General features: G+C 48.0%; 1 protein-coding gene across 4 annotated transcripts; it reads right to left on the reverse strand.

Moving 5' to 3' along the window:
• Window positions 1-2867: 2867 nt before the first annotated feature.
• Zfp12 (zinc finger protein 12) lies at window positions 2868-16388 on the reverse strand. 4 transcript variants are annotated; one of them, XM_087577915.1, is made up of 6 exons: window positions 16184-16388; window positions 15252-15311; window positions 11531-11657; window positions 11200-11295; window positions 6586-6704; window positions 2868-6493 (listed from the first exon to the last, which is right to left on the reverse strand). In XM_087577915.1, the coding sequence occupies exons 5-6, from the start codon at window positions 6657-6659 to the stop codon at window positions 4870-4872; spliced, it is 1698 nt and encodes a 565-aa protein (XP_087434041.1). In that variant the 5' UTR covers window positions 6660-6704; window positions 11200-11295; window positions 11531-11657; window positions 15252-15311; window positions 16184-16388; the 3' UTR covers window positions 2868-4869.
• Window positions 16389-23221: the final 6833 nt, after the last annotated feature.

Here is a 23221-nt window from a genome sequence, read left to right on the forward strand (position 1 = left end):
CATACACGGCACACAGACATACCCTCAGACATAAGATATTTAAAAATTGTGGATGTATATGAATGTTTGCATGTGTGCACATGTGTTTGCAGGCTTGAGGCTGATGTTAGACGTCTTCTGCAGTCACTCCACCCTTTTCTTTCTTTTTTTTTCCTTTTTGGTTTTTTTTTTTTAAAGATTTATTTATTCATTATATATAAGTACACTGTAGCTGTCTTCAGACACACCAGAAGGGGACATCTGATCCCATTACAGATGGTTGTGAGCCACCATGTGGTTGCTGGGATTTGAACTCAGGACCTCTGGAAGAGCAGTCAGTGCTCTTAACCACTGAGCCATCTCTCCAGCCCTCCTTTTTGGTTTTTTGTGGCAGAGTTTCTCCACGTAGCCTGGAATTCGCTTTGTAGTCCAGGCTGGCTTTGAACTCACAGAGATTCACCTTCTTATGCCTCCCAAGTGCTGGGATTAAAGGCACACGGCCACCATGGCCAGCTTCACATTATATTATTATTATCGTCGTCGTCATCGTCATCATCATCATCATCGAGACAGGGTCCCTCACTAATTTGCTGGCAGGCTAGTGAGCCCCAGGAATCCTATCTCCCCACTCCAGGAGGAACTGGGGGTCAAACTCAGATTTCATGTTTGCATAGCAAGTCCTTCATTGACTGAGCCATCTCCTCAACACGCTGAATGTTTCACTAAAAGGCTGCCTAGAGAGGAGAGGCCTTATGCAGTAAGACTCCAGTTCAGGTGTGCTGTAGCGCCTGACGCTGTTATCCCATATTCCTTCTCAAAGTGCTTCACCTGCTCTGCCGTCCCTGACCGGGTCTCTAGTTCCATGTTCACACGGTTCTTGCTTCTATGCCACCTCCAGCTTCCGGTGGTAGCAACAAGCCAGATGCTTTCACAACATCCAATGGAGGAGGGAGCTAGAGAGATGGCTCAGCTGCTATTAGACAGTTGCAGACAGGCCAATTTCTTGCAACCACAGGGTGACTCACCACCATGCATAACTCTGGCCCCAGGGGACTCAATCTTCTCTTGATTTCCATGGGCATCTGTACACAGGGTGCACATGTGTGCACTCAGGCATGCACACACATAGATGAAATCAATGCCTTTTTCATTTTTGTATGTGTGCATGCATGTGGTCACACAGGTTTCTATGCACGTGTGATGCCTGGAATCATTCCTCCGAGTTATTCATTGAGGCAGGGTCTCTCAATTGAACTGAGCTCTCTAAAACTGTTCTGGCTAGCCAGCCTACTCTGTGACCACTCATATTTCCCTCTGAGGCTAGAGTTACAGGTAGGCCACCACATGCTCCCTGCCTTTATATGGGTTCTGAGGACTTGAACTCTTGCTTGCAGGGCAAGTATCTTAGCTGCTGAGGTATCTCTTCAGCACAACTTACTTCTCATAGTCATCTGTGTGGTAGCAGACATTTCCTGGCAGGTTTTACTTTAAGCTTGCCATAATTTGGGGGGCAGTCATGTGACTTCCTGGCTAGCGTTGGATCACAACTGGGTGCAGAGATAACAAGAATGAACCGGGCAAATCCAGGGTTCACACACGTAATCCTGGCGGTAGTATCATGTCTTCTCTCTAAATGTCTATTATGGGTTGAGGAGATGGTTCAGTCAGGAAGCTGCCTCTTGTACAAGTGGGAGGACCAGAGTTCCAATCTTCAAAACCCATGTAAAAAGCTGGGGGTTGGGCACATTAACAGGTAGATCCCATCCAATTCACACATGTATCAACAGGCTTCAGGTCCTTGTCCCAAAAAATAAAGGAGTGATGGAGGAGAGATGCCTGATGTCCCCTTTGGACCCCCACATGCACACACAGTGATGTCTATTGTCATCGAGTTGTGATACAATTGTGGGAAACTTATGTGTATGTGGGTATCTACTCCAGGCTGGCTGGCCTGCTTGTCTTGCCTCTGTCTTCCGAGGGCTGGGATTACAGGCGTACACCACCATGCCTTGCTCTAGCTATCATTTCAGAATATGCTAACAACCTTTTGTTTCAACCCCAAATCAAACCACCTACCAGATTTTATCAAACTCACAACTGTACAAGGTCATGGGAGGTATGGGGTGGCTGAGCGACAGAATGTTGAGTCTCATACATGAGTGATGGGACATTTTGTATAATGGATACATTGTTCAAAAGACACGGGCTATCAGGAGATTATCTGAAAGTGAACAGAATTAGATCCTGACCTCGTGCCAAGTATCACCGAATGAGGGAAGCGATGAGCCATGTGTGAGCTAAATGGCCCCAAATAAACATCATGTATTAGACGTGGAGTAAATCTGAGGCTGTCAGTTTCCAAAATTATATGTGTCAAACTGGCGCCTCACGTCTGTGCTCCCATGGTCCGGAGAGTAAGACAGCATTACCACTATGAGTTCAAGGTCTATCAGGGCTGCAAGGCAACATCTGTATCTCAAACAAGTCAAAAGAGGAGCTTGGCTGGCAGAGTGCTTGCCTCTGCCTCGCCATCCCATCCTGAGGACCTGAGTTTGATTCTCAGAACCCATGTGAAAAGAGCCAGAAGCAGCCCGGGGTGGTCGATGACACCTGGTACTCTGCAAGGACCAGGACTTGAGTTCTACCCCCAGGTCCCGTGTATGCAAGCTGGGCATTTGTGGGACCTACGATGGGAACTGCATACAGGTGACTCCTGACACAAGCTGGGGCCTGTAAGTGAGACCATGTCAAAGCAAACAACAGAGACAGCACCCAAAGAACGACACTTGAAGTCATCCTGGGGCCTCCACACACATGCACACATGTGCACGTAGGAACACACGGGGAAATAATCTTACAGGCCAATGACAGGACACCTCAAGGAAGAGTACACATTTGTTTCAAGTTCATTTTCAATTCTCAGGTTATTTATATACAAATTTACAGGCAGTAAATCTCTCTATGGACACATCAAAATAAACGATTTGCCTAAAGTCCACTTCAGAATTGCAGAACTCCTACAAAGCGTAATGCAGAACAATGTCTTCTTGTTATTATCAGAATGTCCCTAAGTCACCTGGTTTAGAAAGTCTCTTAGAAAAAAACAAAAAACAAAAACCACAGTCCAGACCCAGAGTGGCTTACAGGTCACATTGGTTTAGTGGCTCTGTGATATCACTCAGGTCCCAGCCAGGACTACACATGGTACACGTGGTTGGCAGTCATGATCAGGAACCGCATCCAGAGAAGGTGATGCCCACAAGGTTCTACCTCTCTGAGGAGACCCTTTCAAGAAATGCTCTCATACCATTTCTGATTCTCTGGACTTAGGTCCAAGGTTCTGAGAAAGGATTATCTCCAGGAATTAAAACTTCCCAGGAGTTACCTCCCATCATCCAAGGAGGAACGCACTTGGACAAGCCAAGGAGGGAGCGGCAGAAGGCACTGGGTGAAGTCTGCCACGTGCCTCTGTGTGTGTTCTCACTTCTGAGGGACGGGACAGCAGGGCGAGCTCATAACCATGGCACGCACCATGCTACCCAGCCACTGTGCTCCGAATACTCGTAAGCATCCATATAAAAAAGTGAGTTAACGCATATAGAAATGACAATATCCTAAGTATGGTTCTTAGCTGTACCCAGTACAGTGAGTGCTAAAGCTATTTCTGATCTGTATAGACTTCCGGCTTAGTTTAAAATTATCTATTCCAAGTTTTCTATTTTATAGATATATTTCTGAGGGGAAAAAAAAAACCTGGCTTCCTTACAGAGGACAGAATCCTGTGATGATGACCAAATGCATTTTAAAATCCAAGGAAAAAATGTGAGAAAAAGCAGAGTTCGTAATTTCCAAAACTACTTCAGTGGCAGTGCCTATGGAGACAGTAACAGGACGGGAACCTGGAATGGGTAATCTCACCATAGGTTACAGAGCACACACTTTTCCAAGCTTGGTTCAAACTGAACGTGAGACTTCTGTGAAGGTTACCGAAAATGAAGCGAGAAACCACAAGCCCTACGTTACCAGGTTAGTGCGGCAAATTTGGCTAAGCAGACTGACAATTTTACATCTTGTAGTTGGATTGTACTTATTTCTAGCAGAGTATTTAATTTTTTAAAGATTTATTTATTTCGTGTATATGAGTACACTGTCGCTGTCCTCAGACACACCAGAAGAGGGCATCAGATCCCATTACGGATGGTTGTGAGCCACCATGTGGTTGCTGGGATTTGAACTCAGGACCTCTGGAAGAGCAGTCAGTGCTCTTAACCACTGAGCCATCCCTCCAGCCCTCTTCTTTTAATTGTACAAAGTGTCCTTTAGTATTAGCAGTTTCCGAAGGCGTGTCCTCCCCACATTCCTTAAGTTGAGTCAGTTCCCCGCTAAGCAGGTCGAGGTTATGCTGAAACGTATTTCTACATCTTGACTCCTGTATAGTCTGCTCTGTGGTCTTTTCCGGACTGCGGTTCCTGCCCTATGAGTTTCTGATGGATCTGTTTCACACAGACTTGTTCGTTTGTGTGAGCTCTCTGACACACGTGTCCTTTGCTATGCGGGAGTGTGATTCTGAGACCACCTGAACACCTACGTCTGTAAGATGACATCATCATTGTGTACACCCTACGTAATTCCCTCGTGTATTTTAATTCCCCTCCAGTTTATCTATAATGCTTAATACCGTATCAAAGCAATATAAAGATTTGTTACATTGTACTGCTCAGGGGATGGAGAAAAAAAATAATCTGTACAGACTCAGTACAGGGAAACCCCTTTTCCTACATAGTTTTGGTGGGTCCTAAGAGACAGAACCTAGGGGCACCGAGGGCCAACTGTACCTCAGGGCTCAAGTGTAGGCAGGAGTTTCTAGTCTACTGAGACGGTAGTCCGACTTTAAAGGAGCCTTCCCACATCAACCCCACTCCCGTTCCCTCTCCTGTGAGTTCTCTGATGGCTATTGAATGCTGACTTGTGGTAGAATTTCTTCCCACACTCTGTACATTCGTAGGGCTTCTCTCCTGAGTGGGTTCTGCAGTGCACGGTGAGGTACGACATCCGAGAGAAGGCTTTCCCGCACTCATTACATTCGAAGGGCTTCTCTCCAGAATGGATCCTGTGGTGGATAGTGAGGTACGACATCTGGGAGAAGCACTTCCCACACTCATAACACTCGTAGGCTTTCTCTCCCGTGTGTGTGCGCTGATGTCTGTTAAGGGCTGAGTTCTGGCAGAAGGTCTTCCCACACTCGCTGCACTCATAGGGCTTCTCTCCTGAGTGAATCCTGTGATGGATGGTGAGGTAGGACATCTGAGAAAAGAACTTGCCACATATGTAGCATTCATAGGGCTTCTCCCCTCTGTGAATTCTCCGGTGTCTACAAAGGGCTGAGTTCTGGTAGAAAGTCTTCCCACACTCACTACATTCGTAGGGCTTCACTCCTGAGTGAGTTCTGTGATGGACGGTGAGGTAGGACAACTGTGAGAATAGTTTCCCACACTCCGTACACTCGTAAGGCTTCTCCCCCGTGTGCACCCTCTGATGTCTCATGAGGGCCGAGTTCAGATAGAAGGTCTTCCCGCACTCCGTACACTCGTAGGGCTTCTCCCCCGAGTGGGTTCGGTAATGCACAGTGAGGTACGACAACCTGGAGAAGAACTTCCCGCACTCGTTACACTCGTACGGCTTCTCGCCTGTGTGTGTCCTCATGTGCGTGGTGAGCGTGGACTTGCGGCAGAAGCACTTGCCACACTCGCTACACTTGTAGAGCTTGACGCCTGTGTGGATCTTCTGGTGGTCGTTGAGTGCTGACTTCTGAGAGAAGGTCTTTCCGCAGTCGTGACAAACGTAGGGCCTCTCTCCCGAGTGTGTCCTCTGGTGCTGAGTGAGGTGTGTCTTCTGACAGAAGGACTTCCCACAGTAGCTGCACTTGTAGGGCTTCTCGCCGGAGTGGGTCCTCTGGTGCTGAATGAGGTGCAGCTTCTGGTAGAAGGTCTTCCCGCACTCAGTGCACTCGTAGGGCTTCTCCCCCGTGTGGGTCCTCTGGTGTACCGTGAGCGTGCCCTTCTGGCAGAAGGACTTCCCGCACTGATTGCACTTGAAGGGCTTCTCTCCCGTGTGAGTTCTCTGGTGAATGATGAACTTGGACCTCTTGCAGAAGGACTTCCCGCACTGCTGGCAATCGTAGGGCTTCATTTCCATGAGGGACTCCTGGTGGGTGCTGAGGTCTGACGTCTGCAGAAAAGCTTCCTCAGAATCATTCCAGTCGCAGGGCTCCTCCTCCAGGTGATTAAGAAACACAGCGCTCTTTGGGAAGGGTTTCTGCCACTCGACATAGTCCAAAGGCTTCTCCACAAATCGAACGTTTTGATAAACACTTTCTTCCCTTAGAGAACAGTCCTCCTCTCCATCTCCACTCAATTCATCGTCTCCAGGATGTGTTTTCTCAAGCTTACCGTGGAGGAGGGGCTTCCCACACCCAGCACACACATTGGGCCGCAGTTTTGCATAACTTCCATCGCTACGAATGAACGCGGAGACACACATCAGGCTCTCCTCACAGGAGCTGCACTTAGGGAGGACTTTCCCTGATGGGGCGAGCTTTTTTGCTACCTCAGCGGCCATACGAGAAGCATCGAGCAGGCTTCCATAGCTGAACACAGCTGAACGCGATTGGTCCTCCTCATCTTCCTGGACTTCCTCCATCGGGCTGCTTGCGTGCCAGATCTCGTCTAGAAGGAGGCAAAAGTGAACCAAGGTTTGTACGTTTCCAAGTAAGACACGGCCTGAGACTGACACAGGGCCTCTCATCTGGTGCCTAGCCTCGCGGCGCTGTGAGGGCTTGCTCACACTGCTTATTCTCTCGGAATGACACGGACAGATCCCACTGGTGGGAAGGAGAGTGAGCCAGTGAAACACAGCACCTCTGAGAAGGGCCGCTTCGGAGTATTTTGTTCACACACCCGGAGCAGTAACGGGTAGAAGGCTGACAGAAGAAATCTCAGCAAACAGGGAGAGCCTTCAGGACAGCTAGGAACAACAGGGAGAGCCTTCAGGCCAGTCAGAAGCATCAAAGCACAAGAAAGAGAACAAGCTGAATGGAAACAGGGCGTTGGTTTGACACTGACGAACACCGCTCCCTCTATCACTTCACACACTGGGAGAGAGAGGTCAGACTCCACGGCACGGCTGACCACACTGACACACTGTGCCAAGTCTCAATTCTGCATCCTTCTTTGCTATTTTGATTTTCCACCCCACGTTAGTGTCATATAAGTTTTACACGTAAACTTGCTTCATGTTTAGAACCTGGGACCCAGGCGTTCACTTGCAAGGAGAGTTCTGGACCACCTATGTGGGACACGGAGTATCAGATGGCACTGAAAAAAGTGTTGTGTGCTAAAAGCATTGATTTAAGAAAAAAACATTCTGCCAATGCTGTGGTTTAAGACTGAGTGCATTTGACCATGAAATCCTGTGTTGTATGAACTGCTGTGGTCACCCAGGGAAGGTATTTAACAGCCTGTATTGTCAGTATCCCCACGTCAGCAGGATGTGATGGCCTTTATATCACAGGGTTGCTGCGGGATTGTAGGAGTCGAAGAGCTCAGAACAACACATGCAGGGAACACACATTCAAGATCGCCTGAGCAATTATTTTTCCCACTTTTAATCTACCAATAACTGTGGTAGCCCGCTGTGCTCGTTTGAATGAGCTGTCCCCTGTGAGCCTTGAGCGTTTAAATACTTGGTCCCCACACCCCCCATGGTAGATGTTTGGGGAGGATTAGGAGGTGTGGCCTTCCTGAAGGATGACACCAGTGGCAGCTTTCGGTGCCATTTTGAGTGAGCTCTCTGCTTCCTGTTTATGGACTGAGTCCTGAGGTCTCAGCTGCTGCTGCTGCCTACCTGGGGCCATGCTCCCTGCTGTGACAGTGATGAACTTTCTTCCATACATTTTTCAGTTGGTCATGGTGTTTTATCATGACTACTGAGCCCATTCCTACACGACCCGCGCAGTTTCCTAACTCTGGACGTGACTTTCAGGGAGCATGGGGACCATAAGAATTGGGTCCCTCAGTGTACTTCTCCAGTGATGATGTTGTTTTCACTTATCTTAGAAATTATAAAATAGACCAATCTTATTCAATGTCATGCAGATTAAGTCACACATTATCAATTTAATCTCCTTAACTCACAGCCTCCCAGAATCCAGTAGTGTCAAAAAATCAACACATCAGCATCTGGACCCAGTGCTGACCTGAAGAACTGAAAACACCCTGTTCCAGAAAAACAAGAGGGTCTCATGCAATACATGGGAATCAGAATTTGCTTTGGCGATCCATACTGTCAATATCACTATGTCCTATCAAGTCGGCTGAGATAGATCACAGTGCCGCTGCCCTATGCTAGGATTTCTGGGATAGCCAAGGAATTCTTGGTGCACCGGCACCCACAAGTTTCCGTCCCTACTGCTCTCCTGCCCGACTTCTTGCCCACTTTACTGCAGAGAGAAGACTCAGCAGTGGCAAGAGGGACCACACTTCCAGGGGTAGGAACTTGAGCTCAGACTTACAAACCTTACTATGTGGGGATGCACAGCTCTATCCTACTGAAACCATACAGCTGCAGACATGAAAAAAATTCATAAAGAGAAGATGCTAAGACCACGGGCCATGGAGGTTAGTGAGTGTTTCAGGAAACCACTTCTTACAGGCAATATGGAACAGTGTTAAGCCTTGGGAGACAAGGAAATTAAATAGTTGATTTTGTAAGGATGTCTCCTCCCTGGGTATCTCAGATGAAGACTCGTTCCAAGCCAATTAGGATTTACAGAAACCCAGACACCCTTCATGCTTACATCACAACCGTACAGGGTAAAGGAAGATATTTCCTAAGGGAAAAACTGCCCGAGAGACTCTGGAGACCAGATCCACCTGAGGAGCTGATTGATAGTCTTAGAAACTGTGAGGGCCATGGTGGGAAATGAGAACAGTGTGACCGAGTGGCAAGGGGAGACAGGAAGTGCTCAGTCACCATCAGCTGCGAGAGTTCCCGATCAATTTTCACACACGTCAAGACCAAAAGAAACGCATGCAGAGAAGAGACGGTAGGAACTCGGCAGAGTGGCTGCAACCCCAGCGTGAGTCGGCAGAGAAATGGACAGGCAAGCGAAACCTGACTGAGCGGACAGTGGAGAAGCCTCTGAGGAACCATCCAGCCAGGGGACACAGGTGGGACACGATCCTTCCCAGAGACTTAAGGGAGGGAAGACAAATGAATCAAAAGCCACTTCAGGGGGCTGGGGATTTAGCTCAGTGGTAGAGCGCTTACCTAGGAAGCGCAAGGCCCTGGGTTCGGTCCCCAGCTCCGAAAAAAAAGAACCAAAAAAAAAAAAAAAAAAAAGCCACTTCCGTACACAGTACAAGGGCATGTCATTTAAGGGCTTGGGAATGAAACTGTAAGTGGTGTGTGCCAGCACTCGGGAGGCAGAGGCAGGCGGATCTCTGAGTTCAAGGCCAGTCTGTTCTATAGAGCGAGTTCCAAGCCAGCCAGCCAGGGCTACACAGAGAGACCGTCTCTAAAAACCAAACCAAAACACGAAACAAGCAAAACGAAACTCTGTAAGAATGAGCTATGGGAACAAGAAAAATGCCAATAGAGGGTGAGGCTGGGGTCACACAGTTTAGGATAGAAATTCTTTAATCTGACCTCAAAGAAAACAAAGAGGCGGGAGGTGAAATGGCTTCACCGGGTGAGGGAGCTTTCGGCTCAACCCTAGCAACTTACGTTCGTCCTCTAGATCTCCCATGAAAGTAGGAGAGAATCACTCACAAAAATTGTCCAGTGACCTAAGACGTGTGCTGCTGCCCAAGTCAAACACAAACGCTCCCAATAATACAAAATAAAATCAACATGGCTGGAGACGTGGCTTATCGGGTAAGAACATCAGTAGCTCTTCCAGGGGACCTGGGTTAGGCTCCTAGCACACACATGGTGGCTTACGGCCAGCCACCTGTCACTCTAGTCTGAGGACAATCAATGCCTTCTTCTGTCCTCCACAGACACTGCACGCACATGGTACACAGACATACATGCAGGCAAGATATATGTGTAAGATAAAAATAAAAGTTAAAAAAAAAAAAAAGAGCCCGTGAGAGTTACTATTGGCACCTCAAGAGCGCTGAGTCACCTAGGAGTCAGGCCTCTCAGCAGACCTGTGGGGATTATCCAGATAAGGGGGCTTGATGGGAGGGGACCACCCACTGTCTACAGCACCAGCCCTTGGCTAGGATTCTGGACTGAATGAAAAACAGGAAGGGATTCTGCCGAGCCCCAGCGTGCATCTCTCTCCCTTCCTCACTGCGGATGGATGCGGTGTGAGTGACTGCCTCAAAGTCTCCAGACTGCGATGAGCCCTTGAGCTGGAGTCAAAATAAAAAAAACCAGGGCTGGACAGATGGCTCAGTGGTTAGAGCACTGACTGCTCTCCCAGAGGTCCTGAGTTCAATTCCCAGCAACCACATGGTGGCTCCCAACCATCTGTAATGGGATCTGATGTCCTCTTCTGGAGTGTCTGCAGACAGCTACAGTGTACTCACATACATAAGATAAATAAATAAATCTTTAAAAAAAACAACAAACGTTTCTCCCTTAAGTTCCTTTGGTGGGGGTTTTATCCCAGCCACAGGAAAGTGACTGATACTGAGCTCCAAGCGTTTCAGTCAGGGAGAGAATGAAGAGAGAAGCAGAGGAGTTAACGACCTGGGCGTGAGGAAGGTTAAGGTGTCTTCTGATGACACACTTACTAATGCCCGGACGAGAGAAAACTATGACATCGAGTAACTCAAAACGCTAAGGTCCAAGGCACAGAGAAAAACGGAACTGACTTCTGTTCTTTCCCCCGCTCCTCAGACCCCTCCATAAGCACCCCACCCCCAAGTCTCTCTGTATAGTCCTGACTGTCCTGGAACTTGTTCTGTACACCACACTGGCCTAGAATTCTCGGAGCTCTACCTGCTCTGTCTCAGGTGCTGGGATTAAAGACGTGCACCTCCCACAGCCAGCTAGGAACCTTTGATTGTGGGTAGTGGTAGCCAGGGGGAAACTCTATAACCGCGTACTTTCATGGGGTAAGGGAGACGCCTTTAGGGGTAACTCACTACCTGCAGTAACTTCTAAAGGATCTCCCCAGCTACCACCTGCTCTCTGCCTCCACTAACACACCTGGATAGCTCCGAGGTGAGAGAGCTCCTTCTACTATCCATGGCTCGTCTCCTCGTTCCAACTTGATGATAACATCCGGTTTGATAATGTGATACCCTGTTAATGAGAAATGAAAAAGAACTTGAGCCTGCCCGCGTGCCTTGGGACGTCTACCGTACTGGGAAAGCTCCACTGTGCCAGTTACGTAGCACAAGAACTCCGGGCTCTCTTTCCGCAGAAAGGTCAGGACCTTCTGGTGGTCAGAACAAGCCGCTCACAGTCGACTCAAAGCTAAAGGCATCCGCTCGGATCCAGCCCACGTCCGAGCACCTGGGAAGCAAGCGATCCTCACCCACGGAGACGAGGTTGCTGTAGGTCTCCAGCATCACATCCCGGTAGGTCGTCCTCTCCTCAGAGTCCAGCTGCTGCCACTCCTCCTGGGAGAAGGCCACAGCCACATCCTTGAATGACAGCGGGGCCTGCAATGACACGATCGGAATGAGGACATTTATAAAATGCACAGAGGGAACAAGTGTTTCTCGAGCTACTGGTACAGTTAACCATGAGCACTGTGTACCTTTATGTTACTGACCTCGAGAGGAAAAGTCTACTTATCAAAAGCACACTGTCTTGTGGCTATGGAAATGTGTTTGCAATATGAGTGTTAGTGCCAGAGTTTGGACTTCCAGAAACCCATGCAAATGCAAGGCGGGTATGGCTGCCCATCTGTAGTTTCAATCTTGGAAGTCAAGACAGGGGCTCTCCAGAGGAGGCTGGTTTATCCAGATTAGCCATACTGGGGAGCTTTGGGTTGGGATAAGAGCTCTTCCCTTAGTGAATAAAGTACAAGGGTGACTGATAATTCCCAATACCAACCTTGGCCTCCACAGCCACTGATACATGCAAACCATGCATAGACACAAATGCACATGTGAGAAAGAAAGAAAGAAAAAAAAACCCCACTACCTTGGGGCTCATTTATGCACATTAAGAAAGCAGTGGGTGGGGCTGGAGAGATGGCTCAGCGGTTAAGAGCACTGACTGCTCTTCCAGAGGTCCTGTGTTTAAATCCCAGCTCAAAACCATCTGTAATGGGATCGGATGCCCTTTTCTGGTGTGTCTGAAGACAGTTACAATGTACTCATAAATAAAAGTAAAAGAAGAAGAAGGAGGAGGAAGAGGAGGAGGAGAATGAGAAGGAGGAGGAAGAGGAGGAAGAAGAGGAGGGAAAAGAGAAGTAGGAGAAGGAGGAAGAAGAGGAAGAAGAGGAAGAGGAGGAAGAGAAGGAGAAGTAGGAGAAGGAGGGGGAGGTGAAGGAGGAGGAAGAGAAGGAGAAGTAGGAGAAGGAGGGGGAGGTGAAGAAGGAGGAAGAGGAGGAGAAGTGGGAGGAGGAGGAGCAGGAGGAGGAGGAGCAGGAGGAGGAGCAGGAAGAGGAGAAGGAGAAGGAGAAGCAGCAGCACTGGGCTTGAACTGCAAGCTAGGCACAAACCTGGCTGCTGGAAACTCAAAAACCAAGAGAAGCAGCTCTGTCCACTGAGGGCCTCAGGCACAAGGGACACCCATGCAATCCGAGGTCCACCCTGCTCGTCTGGACGCTCTCTATCTTGTCTCCAGTATATGAACAAGGCTGGTGTCCCACCCCTCACTTCCCTGGCTCTTCCTCACGCCCTCTGCTAGCTCTTCTCTCCTTCAGGGGCCAGAGCAGTGACTGCTTTGACGGAGAGCCTGCCTGGAATCGTGGACAGTTTAATGGCCCTCTATGCTCCATCGCTTCCCAAGTTATTACTGCTCGCCCAAGCCCCTCCTGTCCTCCAGACACGCATGCCCCCATGCTGCACTGCTCACCCTCTCAATCAATCCCAGAACTTGGAGACGTGCTACTCTTCCCAGCCAATGCTCTCATGATCCCCTTGCCTCCGCTTTCCACAGCCGTCCCGGACAGGCAGGCACACACCCACCTGGCATTTCTTATGGGTTTCTGAAGATCTGAACACCAGTCTGCACACTCATGGGGCGAATGCTTTAACCACTGAGCTGTGTCCTCAGCTCCCTGAAACACATCAGCATTACAACTGATCCCTGCGGGCACCAGCGGGCATCGGCGACTCTATGGGAGGCACCAAGCACTATGAAGTAGACTCCAGTGGTATCTATGCTATCGGCCATCAAGTGTATCATAGTATAAACATACATTAGCCATACAACAAAGATGCCTCAAGCCAGTGACCTGTTCTCAGGCGATAAAGATGTGAAACCACTGCGTTGGAAAAGAAATGGAATAACCAAGTGTCCAATAAAGGAAAACATGAGGGCCAGCAAGATGGCTCAGTGGGTGAAGATGCTTGCCACCAAATCTGGCAACCTGAGTTCAATTCCCATGGCCTGACTCCTAAAAGTTGTCTTTTGACCTCCACATGCCCAACATGGCACCTGCACAAGGGCACCCACAAAATAATTCAAACAAACAGACAAACAAACAAACAAAACCCAAACCCAAACAGTACCATAAAACAGGACCACAGATCTACGGCTCGTGAGTGTGAGCTGACAGCATCTGTCTTTAAGTAGACGAACTTCTCTTATATTAAAAGCACCCAGGGACCAGCTCTGTACCGAGAACCCATTGAGGATAAACTCATCCCCGATCTGTGTGTTTCTATTGGAGACTCTCCCGCTACAGGAACCTAATGAGTCTCTAGGAAGGAATATTCTACTCTTTGGTGAATGAATGCTGATATCTACAAGAGTACACTGGCATTTGCCAGCGAATAATGACTCCTAATTAATGAGCAACTCTAGCCAAGGGGAGGGTGGGAAAAGTCAAATGGGTCATTGAAACTTCTTGGTCATTGAAAGTCACCATCAGGGCCAGGGATGGCGGCATATGCCCCTGGCTGAAGTTCTCAAGGGCAGCCTGAGCTACATACCTGAAGTCTCAAGGGCAGCCTGAGCTACATACCTGAAGATCTCAAGGGCAGCCTGAGCTACATACCTGGAAGATCTCAAGGGCAGCCTGAGCTACATACCTGGAAGATCTCAAGGGCAGCCTGAGCTACATACCTGGAAGATCTCAAGGGCAGCCTGAGCTACATACCAAGACCCTCTCGAACCAAGCAATGATGCAAAAAACAAAGAAACTGAAACAAACCCAAGAGAAAGTGCTCAAACCGTAGAGAAAACTGACTGTGGTGGTAGGCAATGGGATCTGAATGCACCATATCCTTGGAGAGTTACTGGCAGGGCAACGGAGCAGTGGAAGGAAAGGAACGAGAGACAGGACAATAATGGGCGAAGAGACCAACTTATTTAGATGCATGGAGTCCGTTAGGTTCAGACATATTCCACAGAGATGCTCAGCAGGAAGCTGGCTGATCCCCAGGTAAACCAACCCAGAGCCACTGGGGAAAGCCAGGAGAGGCAGATCTAAGCAGGGTTAAAAGATCCTCATGAGAGCAGAAGAAATTCTAAATCCAGGAACAGGGCAGCATGACAGACATCAGAGAAACAGAGGAGACTACAGAGGCAGCTCAAGACAGGGAGACAGAGGGAGGGAGGGAGAGAGACAGAGGGCGAGCGAGAGAACGTGAGAGCTCGTGTTAGAATACCACTGGAGAGCTGGGGCTGTAGATCAAAGGGTCAATCTTAAGCCAAGGAAGGCAGCAAGAGCCACGTCATATCCACAGTGAGGAAACAGGGGGAGGAAGACATGTTTGCGGGGACTCAAGTCACTCTCTCCAGTCATCCTGTCCAAGATGCCCAGAGTATGGCCTTGTCCAGAACAAAATAGGTTTTCTTACATCGATGAATGTGATCAAGACAACGCCCAACAGACATGCCCAAGAGGCTCATCTTTAAATCTGGTCAAGGTGCCAAGGACAGCATCCTCAGGACTTGGTATGGGCTACGTTACCTACAGATACGAGCACAACAATCCTCACTACTGTCCACTACTGTTTTGTCTAACATTTATCTCTTTCTATCGTATCGATTTTCCCCGTCAAAGTCTGATCTGTCCTTCGCCTCTTCCAGTTATAGCAAACCAAACTAGACAATGGAGACAAAACCAAACTTACCAAGGATGTATTCATCTTCTGCTGCGGTAGGAAAAATCTGTAGAACTAATGCAGTCGGGTCTGGGGAAGGAAAAACAGCGTCATTATGAGTGGGCGTGGAAAAGGGGGACTCTCCTGCAACAAAACAAAACAAAACAAAACAAAACAAAACAAAAAAACCTCCTAAAACATTCCCAGAAGAAAACCTTATGGACAATGCTCTCGTTGCCCTTAAGAAAGGACTGGAGAACAGCAACCATGCATTGGGACGTGGGGAAATGAACTAATGCAGCTGTCGAGGTGAATTAACCAGAAATGCTAGTTAAAACAATTGACACTTAGCATGGGATACAAAAGAAATCTCACAGGCTGCTTTATAAACAAGACAGCCTGGTGGGAACTATTTTTTATACTGTAATTTATATAAAATTACGCGGTACTGTGACCATGACTTTAATACTACAGAAGGAAAGCCGGCCAGGGACTTAGCACTCGGTTATATCACCACCATCGCAGACCCACGGTGTTCCCCTATGAACATACACAAACTTTTCCTGAACTAGACCATAGGATGCTGCAGGGACAGGCTCGAGAAAACTAGCAGGCAGAGCAAGGATGCTGATGGCACCGAGTGACATCACGAGACTCTGAAGCTCCGGGAGGAAGGGGTGTTAAGTGAGGTACCAGTGTGGACAGCGCCTCTGCAGCTCAGGCCACTGAGCTGACCCCTCCTACGCCTGCACGCCTCGTCCTCGGACCATGTACGCAGCCCAAAGTCGTGAACACGAACATTGCTACCATCCCGGATCCCACACGCTGAGGACATCAGGGAGCCAAGGCCTGGCGCAGGCGCTGATCGCTCAGGCCCCCCGCAAGAAGTCTCAGGCCCCCGCAAGCAATCAAACGGACCCAGCCTCCCTCCCGCGGCCCCGGTCTGCACCCTCAGGCCTCACCTAGGAGGCCGCGCCCGGGTCTCGCCGCTCTTGTCAACCTGTCCCTTGGCCTCCCCGGCCTGCAAAGGTGCGTCCGCCAGCTGCCGACCAGGACGCACGGACCTCGGCCCCGCAGGCTCGCGACACCAGCTCGCACTCGCCAAAGCTGCGGATGCGAGCGTAGAGACTCAGACCTCAGGAAGCCAGGGCAGCGCAGCGGTTGTGCGCTTGCGCGAGCACGCACACAAACAGAAGTGCGCACGCGCAGCAGCGCCTCGGCGCTAGTCCCAGTGGTCTTCCTCTCATTCTTGTGGGGGGGGGGGGTTGGGGGGCGGGTTCCCAGAAGTCTTAAGCTTCTAGGGATCGTCTCACAAGTCTCCTCATTTCAGCGGCTTGTGGGCGCCGAGCTGAGAGCAACAGTAATGGCAGCCCCAGCGGTCACCATCGCGTTTGTCCTCACTCCCTTTGAGCCTCCCGGAATGGCCTGAGGGTTTATATCCAGTTACCTAGACGCCCTGGGCCGGAGGCTTTTAGATAAAAGGCAGATCCTAACAGTGTGTCACACTCTGTTTAACCGAAGTGCTAGAAGTTTCCATCAAACACTTACATATAAGAAATGCCCAACAGTTCTTTTCCAAAGAAGACAAAAACTGGTTTTGCTGGATCACACAACAAATGCATAAAAAATTCTAAAAGCAACCAGAAGGTACACAAAGAAAGGAAGAAAAAAAAGTGCTTGTCTAATGACTTCTCAAACTCGATGTTTGCAGTCGGGCGATAATGTTCAAACATGGAACCCTATGATCAATGATCCCTCAGATTTTACCTGCCTTCCTGAATAACACAAAAGTGTTCTTGTCCTATCGGTTTCCAAAGCTGATGGAAACCGAACAAAAGCTGCAGATGCAAAAAAAGGAAGGAAGAGAAAACACAAATGGTGGGTTTCTAGATCACGTGGGTAATGAACAAGAGATTAAAAACAGAACCAGAAAGAACACACAGAAAGAAGAAAATAGCTCTCTGCAATGTGACCTCGAAAGGTGATATTTGGGGCCAGGCAACAATGACAATTTTTAAAGATAGTACAGTATAATGAACTTCAATATAATGAACTACAGTATAATCAACTTCTTACAGAAATAATGCAACAGTGTTCTTGTTCTAATTCTTCATAAAGACATTGACATCAAAATTAATAACAAAGTCTGTCAACAGAGTAAGTTCTCTGCGTTGGTGCAGAGAGTAAGTAACATTTTTATCCCAGAAGAAACACCAAGCACCTTCAAGGGCCAACTATTGAGCAAGCAGCAGGAGACAGGAGCGTCATTAATTCCCCTCAGATGCTGCTGGGCACAAATGGTCTCAGGAGAAAGGGTGAGGACACCTTGGAAGGACTGTACTGCAAGCCTGGCTGCACCTTCTCCCAGGTCTGTCCTCAACTCACCTGCCCATCAGAGCTGGTTCTTAGCTCATGAAGCAAAATCTCCCCCATCCCTGTGACAAACACAGAGTTAAATGTCTGAGTGAGGGGCCTGGGCTAAACTCCCCGGTGACTGGCAGATAGGAAGACTCTTTTCTCAAGGTTCACATTCCACAGGGGGGACTCAGGTCTTTCAGAAAAGGAATTCTTGCTTGCAATGAGGACGTTTCAAGCTCATTTAATTTCTGTGTTAAGAAAAGACTTTGGTTTGTACAAACAGACGGAACAAGGGCCACCATCAGCAGGCTGACATCCGTCTGCTCTGCTCAGATAGGAATTGAGTAGCCAAGGAGTCACTCCACCAGTGTGGGCCATCTGGACTCCGTGTACCTCCGGCAGTCAATCTTTGTTTTCCCTTTTCTGTCTCCTCATCCTATCACAGCTAACCTGCTGAACTGACAATAAGGATCAAAGATAGGAGAAGGCTGCTGGAGAGAAACCTCTTGTGGAGCCTGATGTTACAGATGGGCAGAAATGGCTGCTTTCCTCTGAACACATTTCAACAGCCAAGCATCCATGAACATCAGGCAGCTTCCTCAAGGAGACTAGAGCGTTGGTAGTAGACATCCTGGTTGCCCTGAGGGCAGTTCACCAGACTGATTGGCTAAGGTCTTCTGCTTAGCACACCCAGAAAGAGGCTAGCTGCTATGGATTATGGAAGTAAATACGTAGCTTCTTTAAAGGAAAAATAAACACTAACATGGGTGCTCAGAATAAAGGTTTATTATTAACATTAATAATTAATTCAATATTATTTACTAGTGTTCTATACTCAGCTAAATACCCTTGGGAGAGCTGGTCATTCCATCTGCTGAGAGAGAGAGAGAGAGAGAGAGAGAGAGAGAGAGAGAGAGAGAGAGAATGAATATATGTGTCTGTGTGTCTGCGTGTGTCTGTGTGTGTCTGTGTGCCTGTGTGTGTCTGTGTGTGTCTGTGTGCCTGTGTGTGTCTGTGTGCCTGTGTGTGTCTGTGTGTGTCTGTGTGCCTGTGTGTGTCTGTGTGTGTCTCTGTGTCTCTGTATGTCTGTGTGTCTCTGTGTCTCTGTATGTCTGTGTGTCTGTGTGTGTCTGTGTGCCTGTGTGTGCCTGTGTGTGTCTGTGTGTGTCTCTGTGTCTCTGTATGTCTGTGTGTCTGTGTGTCTGTGTGTGTCTGTGTGTATCTGTCTATGCATCTGTGTGTCTATGTGTGCCTGTGTGTCTGTGTCTGTGTGTTTGTGTGTCTATGTGTGTTTATCTATGATCTCACACATGCTGTACAAGCACTTAACTACTAAGCTACATCTGGCCCTTTTCCGTATCCTCCCTGTTTTGAGTTGACTCACTAAGTCACGCAAGCTGGCTGGAAACCACTCTGGAGCCCAGGCTGGCCTTGAACCTGCAATTCTGAGTAGCTGTGACAGTCCTGCACTATCAGCCCCAACTTCCTAAGGAATTTTTAACAATTAACATGGGTCAGGGATGGAGAGGTGGCTCAGCAGTTAAAGAGCATGCACTGCTCTTCCTGATGCTCAGAGAACCTGAGTTTGGCTCCCAGCACCAAAGTCAAATTATAACACCTGTAACTCCAGCTCAGAGAATCTGATGCCTATGGTCTCCAAACATAAACACGCACAAGCACGCGTGTGCACACGCACACACATGCGCGCGCACACACACACACAGGTCATATTTATATTTTCAATCTTCATAAATTACCAAAGGGCATCAGGTAGATACCATGTAAGCCTGCAACTGGACTTCAATCCCTAGAACCCCCAGTAGAAAGAAAGAACTAATTCCCAAAAGTTGTCTTCTGATCGCTTGCATGTGCTGTGTACACACTCATATACAACAAACAGCAATAATAAATCAATTTAAAATATAAAGCTACCATGAAAACCAATATAAACACAAGCTACATGGTCTTAAAGACAGAGGATACAAAAATCTCCCATACTGCAGCAATTTTCCTCACTGAGTGTTTGTGTATGAGAAACAACCACTCAAGAAATCTCTGTAATTACCTTTCCTGTCCACCTCAAGGTTCATGACTCTGGGCCCCAGACAGGCAATGTTTGCTGTTAACCTCTGCAGTTTAGCACCTGTCGGTGGCCACTACCTAGTTGGGTGGTAAAACGTTGAATCGTAATTGTCAACTTGACTGGGTTTAGAGCCACCTAAAAGACTGCTTTAATTTCTGTTCATGTCGCTTAGATAAAACAGCTTAACACAAGCCACTTAAGGTAAAGAATGCTTCTTTGGGTTCACCATTCAAAAGTGGTCCATGGTGCTGGGGAAGCCTAACAGGCAGGAGCTTGAAGCAGCTGGTCACATCACATCTACAAACCAGGAGGCAGAGAGTGATGAGGGGTGACTGTGTTTACCTTTGCCCTCTCTGTTTATACAACCCAGGGAAATGGTGCTCTGCAGTCGGGTGGGTCTTCCTAACTCAACCAAGATAATTAAGGTAACTCCGCAAGGGCTTGTCAGGAGACCATCCCACCCTGGATAATCCCTCACAAGTCTGCCTTGTAGGCTTGTCTTGTAGGTGACTCTAGATTCTGTCAAGTTGGCAATCAGCACTGACCATCACAGAGTCCCCTCCCACTACTGCCTCCACCCCTTCGCCATGACGGACTATAGCTCTCAAACTGTGAGCTCAAATAAACTCTTCCTTCCTAAAGTTGCACCTGTCCAAGATTTTGTCCCAGCAGTGTCCTCAACGATGGCGCTGTTTAGGGAGGTCCTGAAAACTTAAAGGGTAGACCCTGGATGGAAGAAGTAGGTCCAGTGGGAGCAGGGGCAATTTATTGGCTCTATCTGGTCCCTTCCTGTCTTCCCTGATCCATTTCCTGTCTGCTGTGCAATGAGCCATCCCCAGTCACAGATGTTTGCCACTGTCATGTTCTGCCTCACAAAAATCGCAGAAGGACACAGCAGAGGGGCCATGCATGAACCCCTTGAGGTGATGAGGGCAAACAAATGTTCCTCTTTCAGGAGTCTATGTCGGGTATAGCATCCCAGGAATATGAAATCAACTCACAGAGAAAACTGGTGTGGTTTCTAAACCTATGGAGCTGGCTTGAAAGAGAAATTTGAGAGTCCCGAGCTGCACAGTAGAGAAGCTTAATGATGTTGTAAGCCCAGCTGGGTAAGAAACCCTAGAGTGAGTTCAAAACATGACTTCCAGGAGACACTCAGTGTTGACTGCACTCAGAAGTTTTGAGTGAGAAGGAGACATTTATTGGAAATTGCACGTGAGGCCATTTGTATCACCTTCTGCCAAGAAACTTGGAAGTATTTTGTCTGTGCCCTGAGACTTTGTTCTCATTGTTTGTTTGATTTTTGGCTTTGTTTTTGTATTTTTCACAGGGCCTCAGTATGTATCTTTGACTTGGAACTCACTATAGAGACCAGACTGGTCTCTAGCCTGCAGAAGACCCTCCTGCCTCTGCCTCGTGAATGCTCAGATCATAGACATGAGCCACCATGTGGCCCCGAGTCTGTGGAGCTGTGACAGAGTTGCCACCACTCTAGAACTATCTTACATTAATTGCTGTCAGAAAACTCATCTTAATCGTGGGCAGATCTATTTTCTAGGTGAGAGATACTAGGCTATAAAAGATGGAGAAAGGGGGCCAAACACCATCATGTATCATTCACTCTCTGCTTCCTGACTGCAGATGCAGTGGGACCAAAGACTTACTTCAAGGTCTTGCAGCAGGAATTTGTTGCCACAGTGGACTATACCCTGAGCTGTATGTCAGAATCAGTCTGTTCTCCCTTAAGTTGCTTTCCTTGAGGCATTTTTTTTTTCATCATAGCAACAGACAAAAAAAAAAAACCCACAAGAGATTAATGTATTAACTAATGCCATAAAGGAATTTTAGGGACAGCATAGTGATTAGAGTATGGCATGGTTATCATAGGCTGCTTTTAGCCAGGTTTAAAAGTAAAGATTAAGAGTAAAAGCAGAGCAGAAAGACTTGTGAAAATGTCTGTGGTTTGGTCAAACATATATAAAGTTGAGGCGAAAGCAGAGGTGGTTTGTGAAAAGCAATGTTGTGGCTAGGGACATCCTACCCAGAACCTGCTGCTGTTCGGGATAGCCCATTGTAAAATTCTCAGTGGTACAGCAAAAGCAGGAATGTTGTGACTGTGGTCAGACCTCCAAATGTCAATGGACACTTATCCTTATGTTACTACAGCAGGCAGAGGATGGGATCTTGTAAGCCACTAGTAAAGACAGAGAAGATTGCTTCAACTGGACCCCTGGCTATCAGTTGCATCTTCCATTGTACAATGAATGTAGTCAACCCGTGACTGAGTGTTCTGGTCCTCTGTCCTGTGCCCTAGCATGGGTTGCCATCTTGGATACTTTTTTTTTTTTTTCGGAGCTGGGGACAGAACCCAGGGCCTTGTGCTTGCTAGGCAAGCACTCTACCACTGAGCTAAATCCCCAACCCCGCCATCTGGGATACTTTGATGGTTAGATTTAATTGTCTACTTGACACAATCTAGAATCATTTGGGAGAAAGAGTGGATTGTCCTTTGGGTATGTCTGTGGGTTATGTTAATTGATGTGAGAAGAACCAGCCCAGCGTGGGCGGCACCATTCCCTGATTCAGAACTGTTTAGTCAAACTGAGCACCAACAGTGAGTGAGCACGTGTGCATTGTTTCTCTCTGCAGATGTGATGTGCCCAGCTGTTTGACACCGCCTTGACTTCACAATGATGGACAGGAACTTGGGTTTAGCTGCTGAGATGAGCCCTTTTCTTCACATAGTTGCTTTTGATCAGAACATTTAATCACAGAACAGAAACATGAATAGGATAGACACTGAACATCAACTCTTCTGCTAGAGCATGCCACACCTTTCTGCCCAGGATCACCCCTTCCTCTGTGACTTGGAAACACTCTGTTTGGCAGTGAGTCTCAGGACTGGCCTCTCTCCCAGGGATCGAAATCCAGAGATTGTCACTTTATATATTTCCCCTCTTTGCCAACTGGACCATATGGAAGAGTCAGTTTGAATCCTGAAGATCTATTGTGAGCGTAGGCAGAAAAAAAAATCCCCCATTAGCAGCCATCTTCTACACCTAAGGGCCTCACTAGATTTTAGGAGTCATAGAATTGGTTAAAGACCATCCTACACCATAGGACAAATGGAAACTTCAGAAAAGCAGGCCCACCAAGGCACAGAGATGCTAGGGGCAGAAGGCCAGGCTCAACTTTCCTCTGAGGCCTTCATGTTCATATGGACACTACAACCATGGGTAGCACTCGCCATCCAGGAACACTGGTTCAAAGTTGCCATCAGAGAAGGACTTCTGGCCTGATACTACCCTGCCATGTCAGATCTCCACCATGTCTCTCACAAGCCCCTCGAAGACTCTATCCTGCTACGTTCATCCCTAGTGGTCTTGCTTTCTTTAGATTCCCCATTGCATTCTCCAAATCTAGATTTCCAAACCTGCCCATTCATCCTCGGAACCTATCAACCCATCAGTTACACATGTTGTCTTTCAAACCGGTTGCCAGGTTGGAAGGCTGATGACCTCACAGGCTTCCGCCCCTCCTGATTGGAAGAGCCAAACTC

This window comes from Rattus norvegicus, chromosome 12 (assembly GCF_021556685.1).
Source record: "Rattus norvegicus strain SHRSP/BbbUtx chromosome 12, alternate assembly SHRSP_T2T, whole genome shotgun sequence".
NCBI lineage: Eukaryota > Metazoa > Chordata > Mammalia > Rodentia > Muridae > Rattus > Rattus norvegicus.

Excerpts from the sequence above, each read along its gene's own strand:
- Zfp12 (XM_087577914.1), bottom strand. Across the intron at positions 11,296-11,530 it reads CAGCAACCTCGTCTCCGTGG|GGTATCACATTATCAAACCG; the intron begins GTGAGGATCGCT and ends TCTCATTAACAG. Across the intron at positions 6,705-11,199 it reads CTCACCTCGGAGCTATCCAG|ACGAGATCTGGCACGCAAGC; the intron begins GTGTGTTAGTGG and ends GCCTCCTTCTAG.